Source organism: Saccopteryx bilineata, chromosome 1 (genome assembly GCF_036850765.1).
Source record: "Saccopteryx bilineata isolate mSacBil1 chromosome 1, mSacBil1_pri_phased_curated, whole genome shotgun sequence".
NCBI lineage: Eukaryota > Metazoa > Chordata > Mammalia > Chiroptera > Emballonuridae > Saccopteryx > Saccopteryx bilineata.
The window spans coordinates 190,504,468-190,519,361 of record NC_089490.1 but is presented as its reverse complement, the minus strand read 5'-3'; the positions used below and the strand labels follow the sequence as shown (position 1 = coordinate 190,519,361).

Here is a 14,894-nt window from a genome sequence, read left to right as displayed (position 1 = left end):
TCTTGAGTCTGAAGACCGTCACTCGCTATTGGGCAGTTTTGTATAGACTGCTGTTCTGTGCAGATGCTGTAGGTGGGCTTCAAGTCTTATATTCGCTATAGACCCAAGAAGACAAACTTTACAAGGTTTTAGCAATTAGCAACACTTTACTGGATATAGTAACTGACAGCTGGGTTAGTAAATAAAAACTAATATTTTCTTTGAGAACTTCTCATTTTTAAGTATTTATAAATATAAAATACACTTTACTCAGTTACCCTTTTTCATCAGTTTGAATTATAATTAAGACGTGTCAAAGTTTTTCATATTCAATCATAAACCACACACACACACACACACACACACACACACACCACTCAAACGCAGTAACTTATCTGAACAGTACTTGCCAGAATGCATGGAGAATAAAAGGCACAAGAAATAATAGGTATTAGTTTTCCTTTGGAAAAAAAGAGTCAAAAGTTTTCTACTCTTATCAGAATTCCTTTAATCTTTTTATTGAAGTAAAATGAATAGTTTTTGTTTTTAATCATCCAGTTAGCAAAGATCCCCACTGGTGTGTCCCCGTCTTCTCCTGAAGATGATTATGTATCATAGTCCGTGGTCTGCCTTGACATCAACTCGCGTTTCAGCTGCTCGAAGCACACAAACATAATCACGTTCCAGGACCCCAGTCGCAGGAAGGAAGGTATCAGCCTGGAAAAGGGCGCATCCCCCCCGTCTGTTAGTTTGCTTGAAACTCTTAAAACTATTATGGTACAAATTTTGCCTTTCATTTTACCATTCTTCTCAAATGAAGCTGCCTCAACGTACCTCTTCTTTATCTGTCCTTCTGCCTTTTTTCATCTACATCTACTGCTTCAAAACATCTATACAGCCTGGCATGTTAGCTCAGTCAGTTAAGAGCGTTGTCCCAAAACAACAGGGTTGTGGGTGCGATCCCTGGTCAGGATACACATGGGAAGCAGCCAGTGAGTGCACCACTGAGGGGAACAACAAGTGAGTGCTTCCCTTCCCCCCTCCTCTCCCTCCCTCTCTGTCTTTCTGAAAAAAAAAAAAAATTAAGCCCTGGCTGTATGCTTGGTTGGTTAGAACTGTCATCCCAGAGCTCAGAGGTTGCTGGTTCAATTCCCCAGTCAGGGGACATACCTCCCTCTCTCTCAAAAAACAAAAACATCTATCCAAACACATTCCCAACCAAACCAAATTTTGTCTCCTCCTTTGTCAGGGCCTTCTTTTTGGAGGGGAGGGAAATTTTTGTTTAGCTTTGCTTTCTGAATGAGAAGTAGGAAACATTGAAAGAGGAAGTAGACCATTTTTCCACAGTCAAGAAATTAGTGCTGTCTAGATTTTGGCAATTCTTGTCCTTAGAGAGGCTGTCAAGCATCTAGGTGTGTATTTTAGGTTTTTGTTTTGGAGTGGTCCTTATTTTTAAGAAGTCTTCTGCCAAACTGTGTAGATTAAATGATTGATTTTTATTGCCTGTTTGCAGCAATGAAAGATTCCAGGAGAAGAAGATGACTTCAGTTAAATCTGCCTTAAGTAAATTTTATTTAAAGTGATCTGGCCAATATCCCCCAAAATTTTGGGGGTGTCTCTTAACATATTTCTCCTGACTCTTAGATGTGTACTGTATTTTTTGCTCCATAAGATGCACCTGACCATAAGACACACCTAGGATTTTAAGGAGGAAAATATTCTGAAGCAAATGGTGTGTTAAAATATTTAATAAAATACCGAATTTTTCACTCCATGAGATGCATGGGTATTTTCCCTTCCACTTTTTTTTGGGGGGGAAGTGCGTCTTATAGAGCAAAAAATATGGTATCTCTGTGTTTTAATTAAGATAAAATATACCAAATATAAATTTACCATGTTAACCATTTTTAGTGCATAATTCAGTAGCATTTAATACATTCACTTTGTGTGCGACCATTACCATTATCCATCTCCAGAAGCTTTTTGTCATCCCAAATGGAAACTCTATACCCATTAAAAAGTAACTCCCCAGGTAACCACCATTCCACTTTCTGTCTCTATAAATTTGACTACTATAGGTACCTCAGATAAGTAGAATCATTCAATATTTGTCTTTCTGTGTCTGGCTCATTTTATTTAGCATAACGTTTTCAGAGTTCATCCTTATTGTAATACGTAATCCCCCAAAGGGTTTTTTTTTTTTTTTTTTTTTTTTTGTATTTTTCTTAAGTTAGAAACGGGGAGGCAGACAGACTCTAGCATACGCCCTACTGGGATCCACCCGGCATGCCCACCAGGGGGCGATGCTCTGCCCATCTGGGGTGTTGCTCTGCCGTGATCAGAGCCATTCTAGCGCCTGAGGCAGAGGCCACAGAGCCATTCTCAGTGCCCGGGCAAACTTTGCTCCAATGAAGCAATGGAGCCTTGGCTACGGGAGTGGAAGAGAGAGACAGAGAGGAAGGAGAGGGGGAGGGGTGGAGAAGCAGATGGGCGCTTCTGTGTGCCCTGGCCGGGAATCGAACCCAGGACTCCTGCATGCCAGGCCGATGCTCTACCACTGAGCCAAGCAGGCCAGGGCCCCCAAAGGGTTTTAAATTTGAAAAAAAAAAATGTAATGGATGATGTTAATTTTATGTATTTCATTTGTATTAATGGATCATAAGTGCAGATTATGGTGAAGTGAAACCTTCTGTATAATGAACATAATGAATTTATGCTTATTTTATTAGGTTTGAGGCACTGCCTTACAATTTTTAAGAGTTAATAGAATTTTGTTATTTTACCTCTTGTATAAAATCCTTGTTGAGTATATCCATAAATCCATAGTTGATGCTATATTTTCTTAGGAAGGTAATTTCCAATATAATATAATACTGCTTTATGGGGAAATGTACAATACTAATTTCTATGTAAGTGTAATCAAACCACATCATTTTCTGCATCCCTTTTCTAGATCGATGACAATGATTTTTCTCTAGTTTTGCTTTCATACAATTTAAAAACCCAAATCCATTACATTTTTAAAAATCAAGCTTGTGTTCTCATATCATATTCCTCTATTACACTTTGCCTTCACTTTGAGTTCGGCCCAGAAGGCTTTAAAAGCTGTCTATATTTCGAATAGATTTGGACCAGGGGAAAGGTCACTGATTTTGAATAAGTGTCTGATCAAGGTTGAGAAAATTAATTTTAATTTTCCTGTACAGTGGAATTGGTGGACTTTGTGGCAAGGAAGTATACTGCATATACTAGGTCAGGTCAGCTGTGTCCATTGTTTAGCTGAGACAGTGCCCCAAAGTACAGGTAGCCTGAGCACAACACTAAATATGGAAGAGCATAGCCTACCCTTTGAAGAAAGCTGATGGCCCTTCCTTGGAGAGCATTGTTGTTGCGCAGTTGATCACACCTTTGTAATGTCCTGGTGTGGAATTGATAAATCTGGTTTTCACCACATCCACCGGGGAAGACAGCACTGTTGTACAGAATCCGGCAATAAGAGCCGACACTAAGTGGCAGGGGACGTCATCTAAAATGGATCAATGACACAGGTCAACATCAGACCGTAGGGAGGGTCTGCTAGTTTTTAGTTTTCAGACCATTGTAAACCTGCTGATAAACAGGAAGGCACTCTGGGATGTGTTGCAAATAAATAGAACAGGAAGATTATACTTACAATAGAAAATGATGGTAAACAGTACAGGGCATAGTGGACTGTGTCTTTAGGAAACTACCCTGTCAGGTTCCTCTGTGCCTTTAGGGAAGGGCACAATGCCTGATACATAAGCATCTAATAAGTTTTTTTTTTTTATTAAAGTCATTGTCCAAAGAGAATTTCATTGTCTGCTAGAATATTATTTTTAGGAACCTATCTGATGGTTCTACATTTGGATGAAACCACGAATGAACTCATGGAGCCAGCTCATTTGGATAGACTGCAGAGTGGACTCCCCACCCAAGTCGTGCTATATAAAGAATTAGATGTTCCCAAAGGCCCCACTTGTATTAAGTGAGAAAAATGCTGACAGAATACAGTTGCATTTTGGTTTTGTTGCAAAAAAAATTTTGTTGCAGGGAAACTTCAAAAAAGAATATGTTGGTCTTTTTTGCTCCTCAAAAGTTATACCTAATGTTCAAAGTCACTTAATTGTTTTAAAGGGAAACTGTTACAATTAAGGGATTCAGTTGAATGTGGCCAGGGAAGCTCTGAGGTGAAACTGTAAGTGCAGACCTGGTTGTTATGTAACAAGAGGTTACCTGCTAGTATTTTATTTTTCACAAAGGTGTCCTTCATTAGGTCATACGTTACTAGCTCTGTACAATTGATGATGACGTTTCTCGCCAGATTGGGAGTTGTCCCTGGGGGAAAGAAAGAAAACGTGTATTGCTCCGTTATATGATAAAGGCACTAATTGGATATGTGTGTTTTAATGGTTTTAAAACCCACCCCGAAATGACTTACCTTTCCAAAGAGTTGTCAAGCTTTCCGTGGTTGCTATAATTCTGTAAGCATTGTAAGTCCCGGTGTAGCGAGGTTTCGGACCGTGTAGATGGCTCTGCGCTTGAAGCCTGACCTTCACGACCTCTGTGGGCTGCCCAATGAACACTGCCACCCCTCCTGTGGTCAGGCCAGCCAACATCCTGCTTCTTAAAGTAGCTGTTGAAATCCACAAGGAGGATAAAGTTTATTGAGCAAAAATGAAAAAAAAAAAAAAGACCTAGAATGCATCTGTTGTTGTCTTTTCAATTTTAGTGGTTGGTGTCATGTACCTTTATATCTCTTCTACTTCCCTGATGCTTGTGCATGTCTTGATCAGGTACTGAATACGAGCTAAGTCAGAGTGGAGGCTAGAAGACTTCAAAGCTGAATTTTATTTTTTTTAATGAAGACTTTTAAAGAAAAAGAAAACAATGCCTATTTACACAGGGGCTTAGTTTCTTTCCTGTACTGTAGTTAGTTTTTGTTGTTGTTTCTTCAGCCCTTCCTAACTGGGCACTGGTGTGTGTTTGCCAGTTCATTAGGAAGCCTACCACCCCGTGTGGAACATGTAGGAATGCAGCTGGGCCTGGGGCGTGCAGTGCCTCTGGCTGTCTGGGCCCCACCACCGCTCCCCTCCCAGGAATTCACTGCCCACCTTCTTCCCCGGTGCTGAAGAACTCCTGGACGGTGTCATAGAGCCCGATCCTGAGAGAGGCAAAGCTTATCTGTCTCTGGAGGCCAGCAGGCAGCCCACCGTAGAGTTTCATTGGCCCTTCTGTTTTTGCCAGCGTGGTGATCGTTCCGAGGATACCTTTATACCGAAGGCCACTGGGCATTGGGTATTCTCCCTGGACCTGGAAACGAGAACGGCAGAGGGAAGTAAACACTGAGTAGGAGTACCACCTGGTGAGGAAAAATCAAAGACTGCTGTCAGGCTGCCCTCTGTGGAGAAAGCTTAAGCCTGTGTTCCTATATTCAATTGCTTTTCCCATCTCAGCAGCATCTCCATTATCTATCCATCTACCTGGCTGTCTATCCATCTTTCTATATCTATCATTTTCTATCATATTACTCTATATCAATGGGGCAAGACTAACTACTATGCACATTTTGAACGTCCCCCTCTCCCCCAGCCCTGTGAAGTCTCCAGAACCCCCAGGGCAGTAGGGTGGGAAGATGCCCCTGCTGAATCAAAGATGGAGGGAGAAAGAACCTGTCTGGTAAACTCCGGAGGGTGGCGCATTCTCAGCTCTGAGAACACTCAGTGCACCCCTAATTTCTGGAATTTGACAGTAGCCATGGTGATCTCTTGTGATTCAATCCTGTGACAAGGCTCAACTGGGTTTTAAGGTGGCCACCTGCAGTTCCTACTGGAAAAAGGGTGGTTAAACCACAGCCGAATCAAAGGGATGCACACCGCAGGTGTCCCCTCTCTGCCCTGAGATGCTCCCCATCCTCATCCCGCTCTCTACCTGTAGCCGGACTTTCGTGGTGTCCAGCGGGAAGGTGATCACATCCGCCACACAGGCCCCCACGCCGGCTGAGATGATCTTGACCGCCATTGTCGGGTGCACGTCGGTGGCTGCCGGGGCCACCATCCTCGCTCAGATTGCAGAGCGAGCGCCGGTGCCGGGGAGTAGGGCTGCAGGCCCGAAGGTGGCAGTTCTCTCTGCCTGGGCAGCGAACCCGCTCTGTCAGCCCTCCAGGAAGCCTGGGGCAGCCGGCAACTTGGCCCGCAGGCCGGGCGCAAGGGGCAGGAAGAGCGCCGGAGTGGGGCCGAGTCGGGCAGCGCTCCCTCCCCACCCTTGCGCCGGGAGCATTCGCTGCGCCCAGACTGGCTGCGCCCTGCCCTTGGTGAGGGACTTATGTAGCCGGCTGCTCGGGTGAGCATGCCAGATCTCGAAGGACCCGGGCTTGCGAGCTGCGGGGCGGACCCTGGGGCGCCGGATCCCTCCTACCCGCAACCTCGCTGGGTGCCTGGGGAGTTGCACTTTCCCCAAGGGCACTGGAAGCGCACCTGGCCCTCCGCGCCCTGCGCTTGGCGCTTGGGGAAGGGCACACAATAGGCGCAACTTAGCGATTCTGCTACAAGTTCCTGCCAATCTGCAGTTGTCCGAGGAGGCAGGAGTGAGGTTCCCCAGAAACCTGACAGACACTGGGCTTCCCCTTCTCACCTTCCAACGCATCCTCCTTTCTCCGCTCTAACCAAGAAAAATGGTTTTCCAGACCCGGAAAAATCCCGGCCAGAAACCAAGAACACCCTGATCTTTTCAAAGGAATAATGTTTCCTTCGAGCACTTTTTGTAGGAGGATATTCAATGAGGTAGACATAGTAGAAAGCAAATGGTAAATTGCTAAACGCTGCATTGACACGTCTCTTGCTCCTTTTAATTTCACTTCTTAGGAGGGTGCAGCGGAAAGGACAATGCAGGTGGCTTGGCTCCAGGTGCAACATTCCGTGACCTGGGGCCAGTCACCTCCACGCCCCCTTAGCTTCCTAGTAGAATGTGGTTCCAGAGCCATCCCAGGTGAGAAGTCCTGCTGCGAACTTATACACAGTGATAAGTTACACATTGTAACGCTGTGTTTGTTGGTGGTTGTGCACAGGGTTATTCTGAGCGCTCCTTTATTCTTTTGGTCCAGGAGCAGGGGACTGAAGACACGCTGCCCCAGAAGAGTAATTTCCACATCCTCTCTAAGAACAGGTTGTATGTCCTGTGTGACCAGCCAGTCCTAAGGGGCTTACAAGGGAGAGCAGGTTGGAGGGACTTTGAGGAGGAGGAGACGTTGGGTTTTCTCCTCTGTTGAAATAAAGAGCACTTGAGAGAGGGAAGCCTTGCATGGGGAAGGCAAAGATGTGGGGGGACACCACATGACTAGATGGGGATGCGCTCTGTTGGCCTGACCAGGAAGCAGATGGGGGGGAGGACACCACCTTCACAATGGGGAGCTGGAGGCAGGGTGTGGATGTGGAATGTGTGGATTTGGACTCAAAAGGAAGTTACAGCACATTTTGAAGGAGAAGCAGGGTCAACTAAAAGTTGTTTTGTTTCCATAGGCACATGTTTACGTGTTTGAAAAAGGCAGAGGATGACAAATTAGAGGAGGGGGTGAAATGGAAGCTATTAGAGGGGGGGAGGGATATGAGAAAGATACCCGTTAGAAAGGAGGAGGTGCAGCCCAGAGTAGGTAAGGACAGGTGAGGAGAGGGGTCTGATGGAAGGAAGGAAGGCAACAGGAGCCTCTGGGTTATGAACTGACGTAGTCAGTGAGAGACTTCTCTGGGAGACAGTGTAGCTCAGTGGTGACTGAGCACCCAAGGTGTGCTGGGCACACTGCCCATTCTAGGGGCCTAGGGAGTGTGACATTCGAATAAAAGCTATAAAATATATCAATAGGCTTTAGAAATAACTTCAAAGGAACTAGTCCAGTAAACAGGTGAGCCCAGACTCCCAGGATGGCTAGGAGCTGAAGAGTCCTTGAGATAGAGAAGTTGTTAGACTCCCAGGATGGTTAGGAGCTAAGGAGTCCTTGAGATAAGGAAGTCACAAGAACTCCTAAGACAGTAAATGTAACCACATCCTAGGGGATAGATAGGGATATTTCCAGCTGGGGCTTTCAACTGTATGACTAGTTACTAAGGCACGTGACTAGAATTTAATTTGGGGGAGCCAATTGCTAAATGCCAAATTTGCTTCTATATGAACTGCTTGCTTGCTACGCTATAAAAACCCCTAGACTGTAGGCGCTCGGTGTGGCTCTTGTTACTACCACTAGAGTCCACCCCTGCGCAGGTTTATTTTCCTTTGTTTTGTTCTCTAATTCTTTTGGCCATAAAGATTTGTCTTAAACTCTCCAAGCGTCTCCAGTGTCTGTTTTACCTGGCGAGTGCTACATTTTATGGGGGCCCGTCCGGGATTGCCCATTACGGGTATCTTGACTGGAGACAGGCGGAACAGCTGTTTAAGCTGGTGAGTATTTTGTTGTAGAATTTCTTGGTTTTGTATTCTGGCTCCGGAGCTCTTACAGTCTGTGGTGGCAGACAGGACGCTGTCAGTGACCCGCCCAGACACTCGGGCCAAAGGGCAGGATGCTGCCGGCCGAGGTTTCTGTTTCTGTCTGAAATCGATCGATCGTTTCAAAGTAGTGAGCTCACTCGCGCTGCGCCGCGCTGCTGTCTGGTTGTCTGTTTAGCCTGAATGACTGTGTGGGAAATTTTGTGTATTGCCCTCCTAGGATTTGCTGCATTGTTGTGTTTAGTGTTAATTTGTTTGCCAGTACAGTGTGATCAGCGCTCATCTATTTGGATTACCCTGCTTATAGGGTGGGGAATCCTGTGTGTTGTCTTTGTAGGACTAGAAGCATACCTGGCTGAGAAGAACAAGCACTGCGAGATGGGACAGCAAGAATCTACTCTTAAGTCCCCTCTTGATTGCATTTTAAGTAACTTCTCTGATTTTCAGAAGAGAGCTCAGGGTTATAGGGGACCTCCACCCGATCGAGAAACTCTCCGGACCTTAAGCCAAGTAGAGTGGCCATCTCTTAAGGTTGGATGGCCATCTGAAGGAACTTTTGATCTGCCCATAGTTTTTGCAGTAAGAGCTATTATATATCAGGCACCTCACCCAGACCAATATGTGTATATAAATGTTTGGATAGATATAGCTACAGATAAACCTAGGTACATTAAGAGGTGCATAAAAGCAAATCAAAAGGTTAAGAGAGCTATTTGTGTGAGCGCTGCGGACATTAAGCCTCGCCCTCCCTCCGCTCCACCTGCACCTGAAAAAGAGCATCCCAAATCGTATCCGGTCCTTTCTGATGTTACTGAGGATATAGCAGACCCTGTAAATTATCCTCCTCCTTATCAGAAGCCCAGGGAGCCAGATTCAACTGTGCCCGAGAATGTCCAGAGTCCTCCCCACACCGGGGGGGGGGGGAACTCCTTATGCTCAACCTTCCTTTGCCGGAGGTGCCCCAATGTTACCTCTTAGGGAGGTGTTGCCCCCACTAGATGAAGGATCACATGCACCGTCCCGAATGATTTATATTCCTTTCTCTACTAGTGACATTTATAACTGGAAACATCAGACCCCGCCATTTTCAGAGAAACCTCAGGGGTTAATTTCTTTGCTTGAGACTGTTTTCAGGACCCATCAACCAACTTGGGATGATTGTCAGCAGCTTTTGCACACTTTGTTCACAACGGAAGAAAGAACCCGCATCAGCCAAGAAGCTAAAAAAGTATTTAGGGAAGAAGGGGGCACTGAAAAGGACCTAGAGAGGACTCTCCCCAGGAGCCCCCCCAGTTGGGATCCAAACAATGACAGGGATAGGGAATCGCTTACCCAATATCGCCAGGCTCTATTAAGGGGAATAAGGGCAGCTGCTAAGAAACCAACCAACTTTAGTAAGGTAGGTGAGGTAACTCAGGGGAGAGATGAGTCCCCTGCTGCATATTTAGAGCGGCTAATAGAGGCCTACCGGGTTTATACCCCTATTGATCCTGAGGCAGAGGAAAATCGCAAGCTAATAAACATAACCTTTGTCACTCAGGCAGCGACAGACATTAGAAAGAAGCTCCAGAAAATAGAAGGATTTGAGGGAAAGAATAGGAGTGAATTATTAGAAATAGCACAGAGAGTCTTTGTCAATCGCGATGACCCTGAGTTAGGGAAAGCAGCTGTAAAACTACTCTTGGCACAGCAATCAAAAGGAAAGAAAGGGAAACAGCAGCCCTTTAAGGGAAAGAAGGAAACTTTCCCGCAGAAGCAATTAGATAGAGACCAGTGTGCTTATTGCAAAGAGAAGGGTCATTAGAAGAAGGATTGCCCTAAGCTACAGGCCGTAAATCAGGAACAAGGCTCACAAGTTTTGCTCCAATTAGATTGACGGGGCCAAGGCTCCATTTCCGTTGGCCCCCAGGAGCCTATGGTCACATTGTCAATTGAAGGGAAACCAACTACCTTTCTAGTTGACACGGGGGCCACTTATTCCGTCCTAAAGAGACCACTTGGGACATTACAAAAGGAATCCACAAAGGTAATAGGGGTCACTGGCAAAGCTGTCACATATCCTCGAGCCACTGCACGGATTACGGACCTGGCGCGAGGGACTATTACTCATTCCTTCCTGATTATTCCAGACTGCCCTTACCCGCTGTTAGGACAAGATCTGTTGCAAAAATTTCAAGCAACAATAACCTTCAACCAGGAGAAGGATGCAGAAGGCAAGGTATTAGTGACTGTGCCAATATCAGAAGAATACCTGATTGCCTCCCTCCCGGAAGGTAAGAGCGGGTTTAAGGGCGTCCCCGAGGAAGTAAAGCAGCAGGTTCCTGGAGTTTGGGAAGAGAACAATCCTCCGGGATTGGCAATACATCAGCCGCCTGTAGTAGTGCTGTTGCGGAGCGATGCTAGCCCAGTACGCATCAGACAGTATCCTGTGCCTGCTCGGGCTAAACAGGGTATAGCGCAGCACTTGAGGCGCTTATTGGAAGCCGGGATTCTCCGGGAATGCCAATCTGCCTGGAACACTCCTTTGCTACCAGTACAAAAGCCTGGAACTCAAGACTATCGCCCAGTGCAGGACCTGCGTAAAGTAAATGCTCGGGTAGAGACCATACATCCTACTGTGCCAAACCCCTATACCCTATTAAGTTCATTGCCACCGACTCATGTTTTCTATTCAGTATTGAATTTGAAAGATGCCTTCTTTTGCATTCCATTAGCAAAGCAAAGTCAGGAAATGTTTGCCTTTGAGTGGAATAATCCCGAGAATGGACTTTCAGGCCAATACACTTGGACCAGGCTCCCTCAGGGTTTTAAGAACTCCCCAACCATATTTAATGAGGCTTTATGCAAAGACTTACAGGAGTTTCGAGCCGGCCACTCTTCAATTGTACTGCTGCAGTATGTAGACGATCTCCTTATCGCGGCCCCAAACCAGGAGAGTTGCCAGGAAGCTACGTTAGAACTACTCCAAGAATTGCAACGGATGGGCTATCGAGTATCTGCTAAGAAGGCCCAAATTGTCACCCAAACCGTGAGTTACTTGGGGTATGACTTGAGGGGAGGACAACATAGTTTGTCTAGCCAAAGAATTCAGACCATATTACAGATTCCTGAGCCTGTCAGTAAAAGACAAGTGCGAGAATTTTTAGGTACTGTGGGATATTACAGACTTTGGATACTAGGATTTGCAGAACTGGCCAAACCTTTGCATGAGTTAACACGGGGAAAAGAGGAACAATTTTTATGGACAGAGGAGGCACAAGAGTCTTTTCAAAAACTTAAGGAAGCCCTAGTTGCAGCCCCGGCATTAACCCTGCCAGACTTGTCTAAGTCCTTTCAACTATTTGTGACTGAGAAAAAGGGCATTGCTCTAGGGGTCCTCTGTCAAGAACTGGGACCTTGGAAGAGACCAATAGCCTATCTGTCCAGAAGACTAAATCCCGTGTCATCAGGATGGCCCAATTGTTTGAGAGCACTTTGCTGATCGAGCGGCACGGAATGCAGCAGAAGAGGAGGAACACGTTAACCAACTGCTACTCATCCCACCCCCTACTTTGCAAATAGAACCGAGGTATGAGCCTAAAGAAGAAGAGAAAGTCCTTACAGGCATTACAACTGATACGTGTAGAAGTACGGGCGCTTAGAGACCAGCAGAAGGACCAACTCAAAGGACTTCCACTGCCAACTCCACCGGAGCCAGGACAATGGGTATAGATTCTTAACCACCGTCGCGGGAACCTTGACGCTCGGTGGCAAGGACCGTTCCAGGTACTGTTCAGCACGCCCACGGCTGTAAGAATAGCTGAAAAACCTTACTGGATTCATCTATCACATGTAAAGTTAGCTCAAAAACCGAGCTTGAAGGAAGCAAAATAGAAAGTCAAAGCAAATCCCCACAATCCCTTAAAAGTGCGGTTCTTACCCGAATTGTAGCAATAGTTTTCTTTTGTATGTTATTCAGTATTAAACCAGTACCTGCTTTCCAGGAAACCCTGAATCATCCAGAGAATTTATGGGTGGCTTTAGCACGCACCCTAAATGTCTCATCATTTTGCCTTGAACAGGATAGTCATACTCATTTCATGCTAGGAAAATGTCTACGCCCGGTATGTAAACCGGCAGCTGATAGTTAAGGATTTAACTAGGACAAAGAAGAGGAGGAAATGTGACATTCGAATAAAAGCTATAAAATATATCAATAGGCTTTAGAAATAACTTCAAAGGAACTAGTCCAGTAAACAGGTGAGCCCAGACTCCCAGGATGGCTAGGAGCTAAGGAGTCCTTGAGATAAGGAAGTCACAAGAACTCCTAAGACAGTAAATGTAACCACATCCTAGGGGATAGATAGGGATATTTCCAGCTGGGGCTTTCAACTGTATGACTAGTTACTAAGGCACGTGACTAGAATTTAATTTGGGGGAGCCAATTGCTAAATGCCAAATTTGCTTCTATATGAACTGCTTGCTTGCTACGCTATAAAAACCCCTAGACTGTAGGCGCTCGGTGTGGCTCTTGTTACTATCCACTAGAGTCCACCCCTGCGCAGGTTTATTTTCCTTTGTTTTGTTCTCTAATTCTTTTGGCCATAAAGATTTGTCTTAAACTCTCCAAGCGTCTCCAGTGTCTGTTTTACCCGGCGAGTGCTACAGGAGAAGCAGACGTCAAAAACTTCCTGTGAGTTCACAGGAGGTCATGACTCTGAAAACGGTGCTGATTCCAAGGAGCAGGAGAGCTCTTTGAGAGAGGCTCTGAGAAGTGGGAGAAAGTTTGCCTCAGGTTGGAGAGAACAGTAGGGGAGAGGGTGGTGTCCCCAAAGGGTCAGTCTTCTCTTCTGGCCCAAAGAACAAGTGAGGAGGTAAAGAATAGGTCAGTGTGACAAAGGTGGCGGACCTGTTGTGATGTAGCTAAGGCAGGCAGCAAGTCCCTAATGCACTGGATTCCTATTTTCATCTTTTAAAATTTAGAACATTTACGACTTCCCTTGCTCAAACTATGATCAGTCAGGAATCATGAACAGAATGTCTTCACAGTAAATAGAAGTGCTGTGCATTTGAATAATGTTCTTCACGTTCCCATGACTCTGTCATCAACCACCGGTAGGAAATAGCAAGTTGTAATTTTGTATATAAATGTACAAGTGGCAGAAGAGACAATTTATAAAAGAAGAAATGCAAACTCTAAAAAAGAGCAGAGGAGGATATACTATTTCATATCAGTAATAAAGAAATGTACCTCTTTCACTTTATAAATTAATCCCATGTCCCAACCTAAATTATAACTACCAGAACAGGTGCATGTACATTTAAAATGTAATAGTATAAATATAAAAAAATGAATGTTATAAGTACAAATTATGAATAGTAAAATAGAATTATAGTACTAGTGCCATATTAATGATGGCCTTCTAACATTCACATAATTTCTTTAGAAAACAATTTGACATCAAACCCAGAAACTTGTGCATATCCTTTGATTCAATAATTCTATATCTGGATATCTACCTTAGAATAATTAACCAAAAATATGAAAAAGTCATATATAGCATGATGCTTATTACAGCTAAATATTTAAAATGGCAATCACTGGGAGTCCCAACCTCAGCTGGATCTAGATGGAATCACCGGGTTTGTCTGTGAGCTGTGCACATGCGTGGTGCACTGGTGTCTGTCTACACATATATGTTGATATGTAGGTGGGGAGGGAGGCTGGCCTCGGGAATAGGGAGAGAGTGGGAAGAGCACAGGATGGGGTCTTTTTGGCCCTGCCCAGCCAATAGAATAAGAGAGAACTGATGCTCCAAGAGACTACTGAACTCTGCGTTAAGAAGAAAATATTCCGTGTCCGTTCTCATTAAGTGGGTGTAGCACAGTGATTAAGACACTAGCTGGGTCAGCATGGGAAAACTACTGAACTTCTCTGCATCTCCAGTTCTTCCCTTTCCCAATGACTATTCCGCATCATGAGGTTATTCTTACTAGTAGTAGATTGCTCTTGGGCTGCAATTGCTATACATAACCCTCCTAATCCCGTGAAAGATTTATCCATTTCATGCAGCCAAGACACCATATTTCACAAGTACTAACCTCTGTCCTAAGCACTTTACAGAACTGAACACATTCCATCCTGGTCAGAGCCCCTGACATCTGAACTCTTGTTATCTCGCTTCGCGGATGGGGAAACTCGGAACTCAGAGCAGCAAGCAAGTTCTCTTCGGTCAGGTAACCATGAATGGCACCCAGAGCCTCAGTCACATAGGACACCGACTTCCTTCCCCGTATGTGTACGACATGGTACTTCCCTGTGCTCTGAAGGTATAGAATGGCTAGACATACTCATATATTTTTTTCTATAAGTCACACCAAAAGTTACCCCCCCCAAATCACATTATTTAGATATCATTTACTTGGTTTGTATACATTACTAG

The 14,894-nt window shown here is 44.9% G+C and overlaps 1 protein-coding gene across 1 annotated transcript; it reads right to left on the bottom strand.

Moving 5' to 3' along the window:
- Window positions 1-584: 584 nt before the first annotated feature.
- On the bottom strand, window positions 585-6,205 carry UCP1 (uncoupling protein 1). Its single transcript, XM_066253466.1, has 6 exons — window positions 5,929-6,205; window positions 5,112-5,310; window positions 4,439-4,633; window positions 4,234-4,335; window positions 3,325-3,505; window positions 585-696 (listed from the first exon to the last, which is right to left on the bottom strand). The coding sequence occupies exons 1-6, from the start codon at window positions 6,052-6,054 to the stop codon at window positions 585-587; spliced, it is 915 nt and encodes a 304-aa protein (XP_066109563.1). The 5' UTR covers window positions 6,055-6,205.
- Between the last annotated feature and the right edge of the window lie 8,689 nt (window positions 6,206-14,894).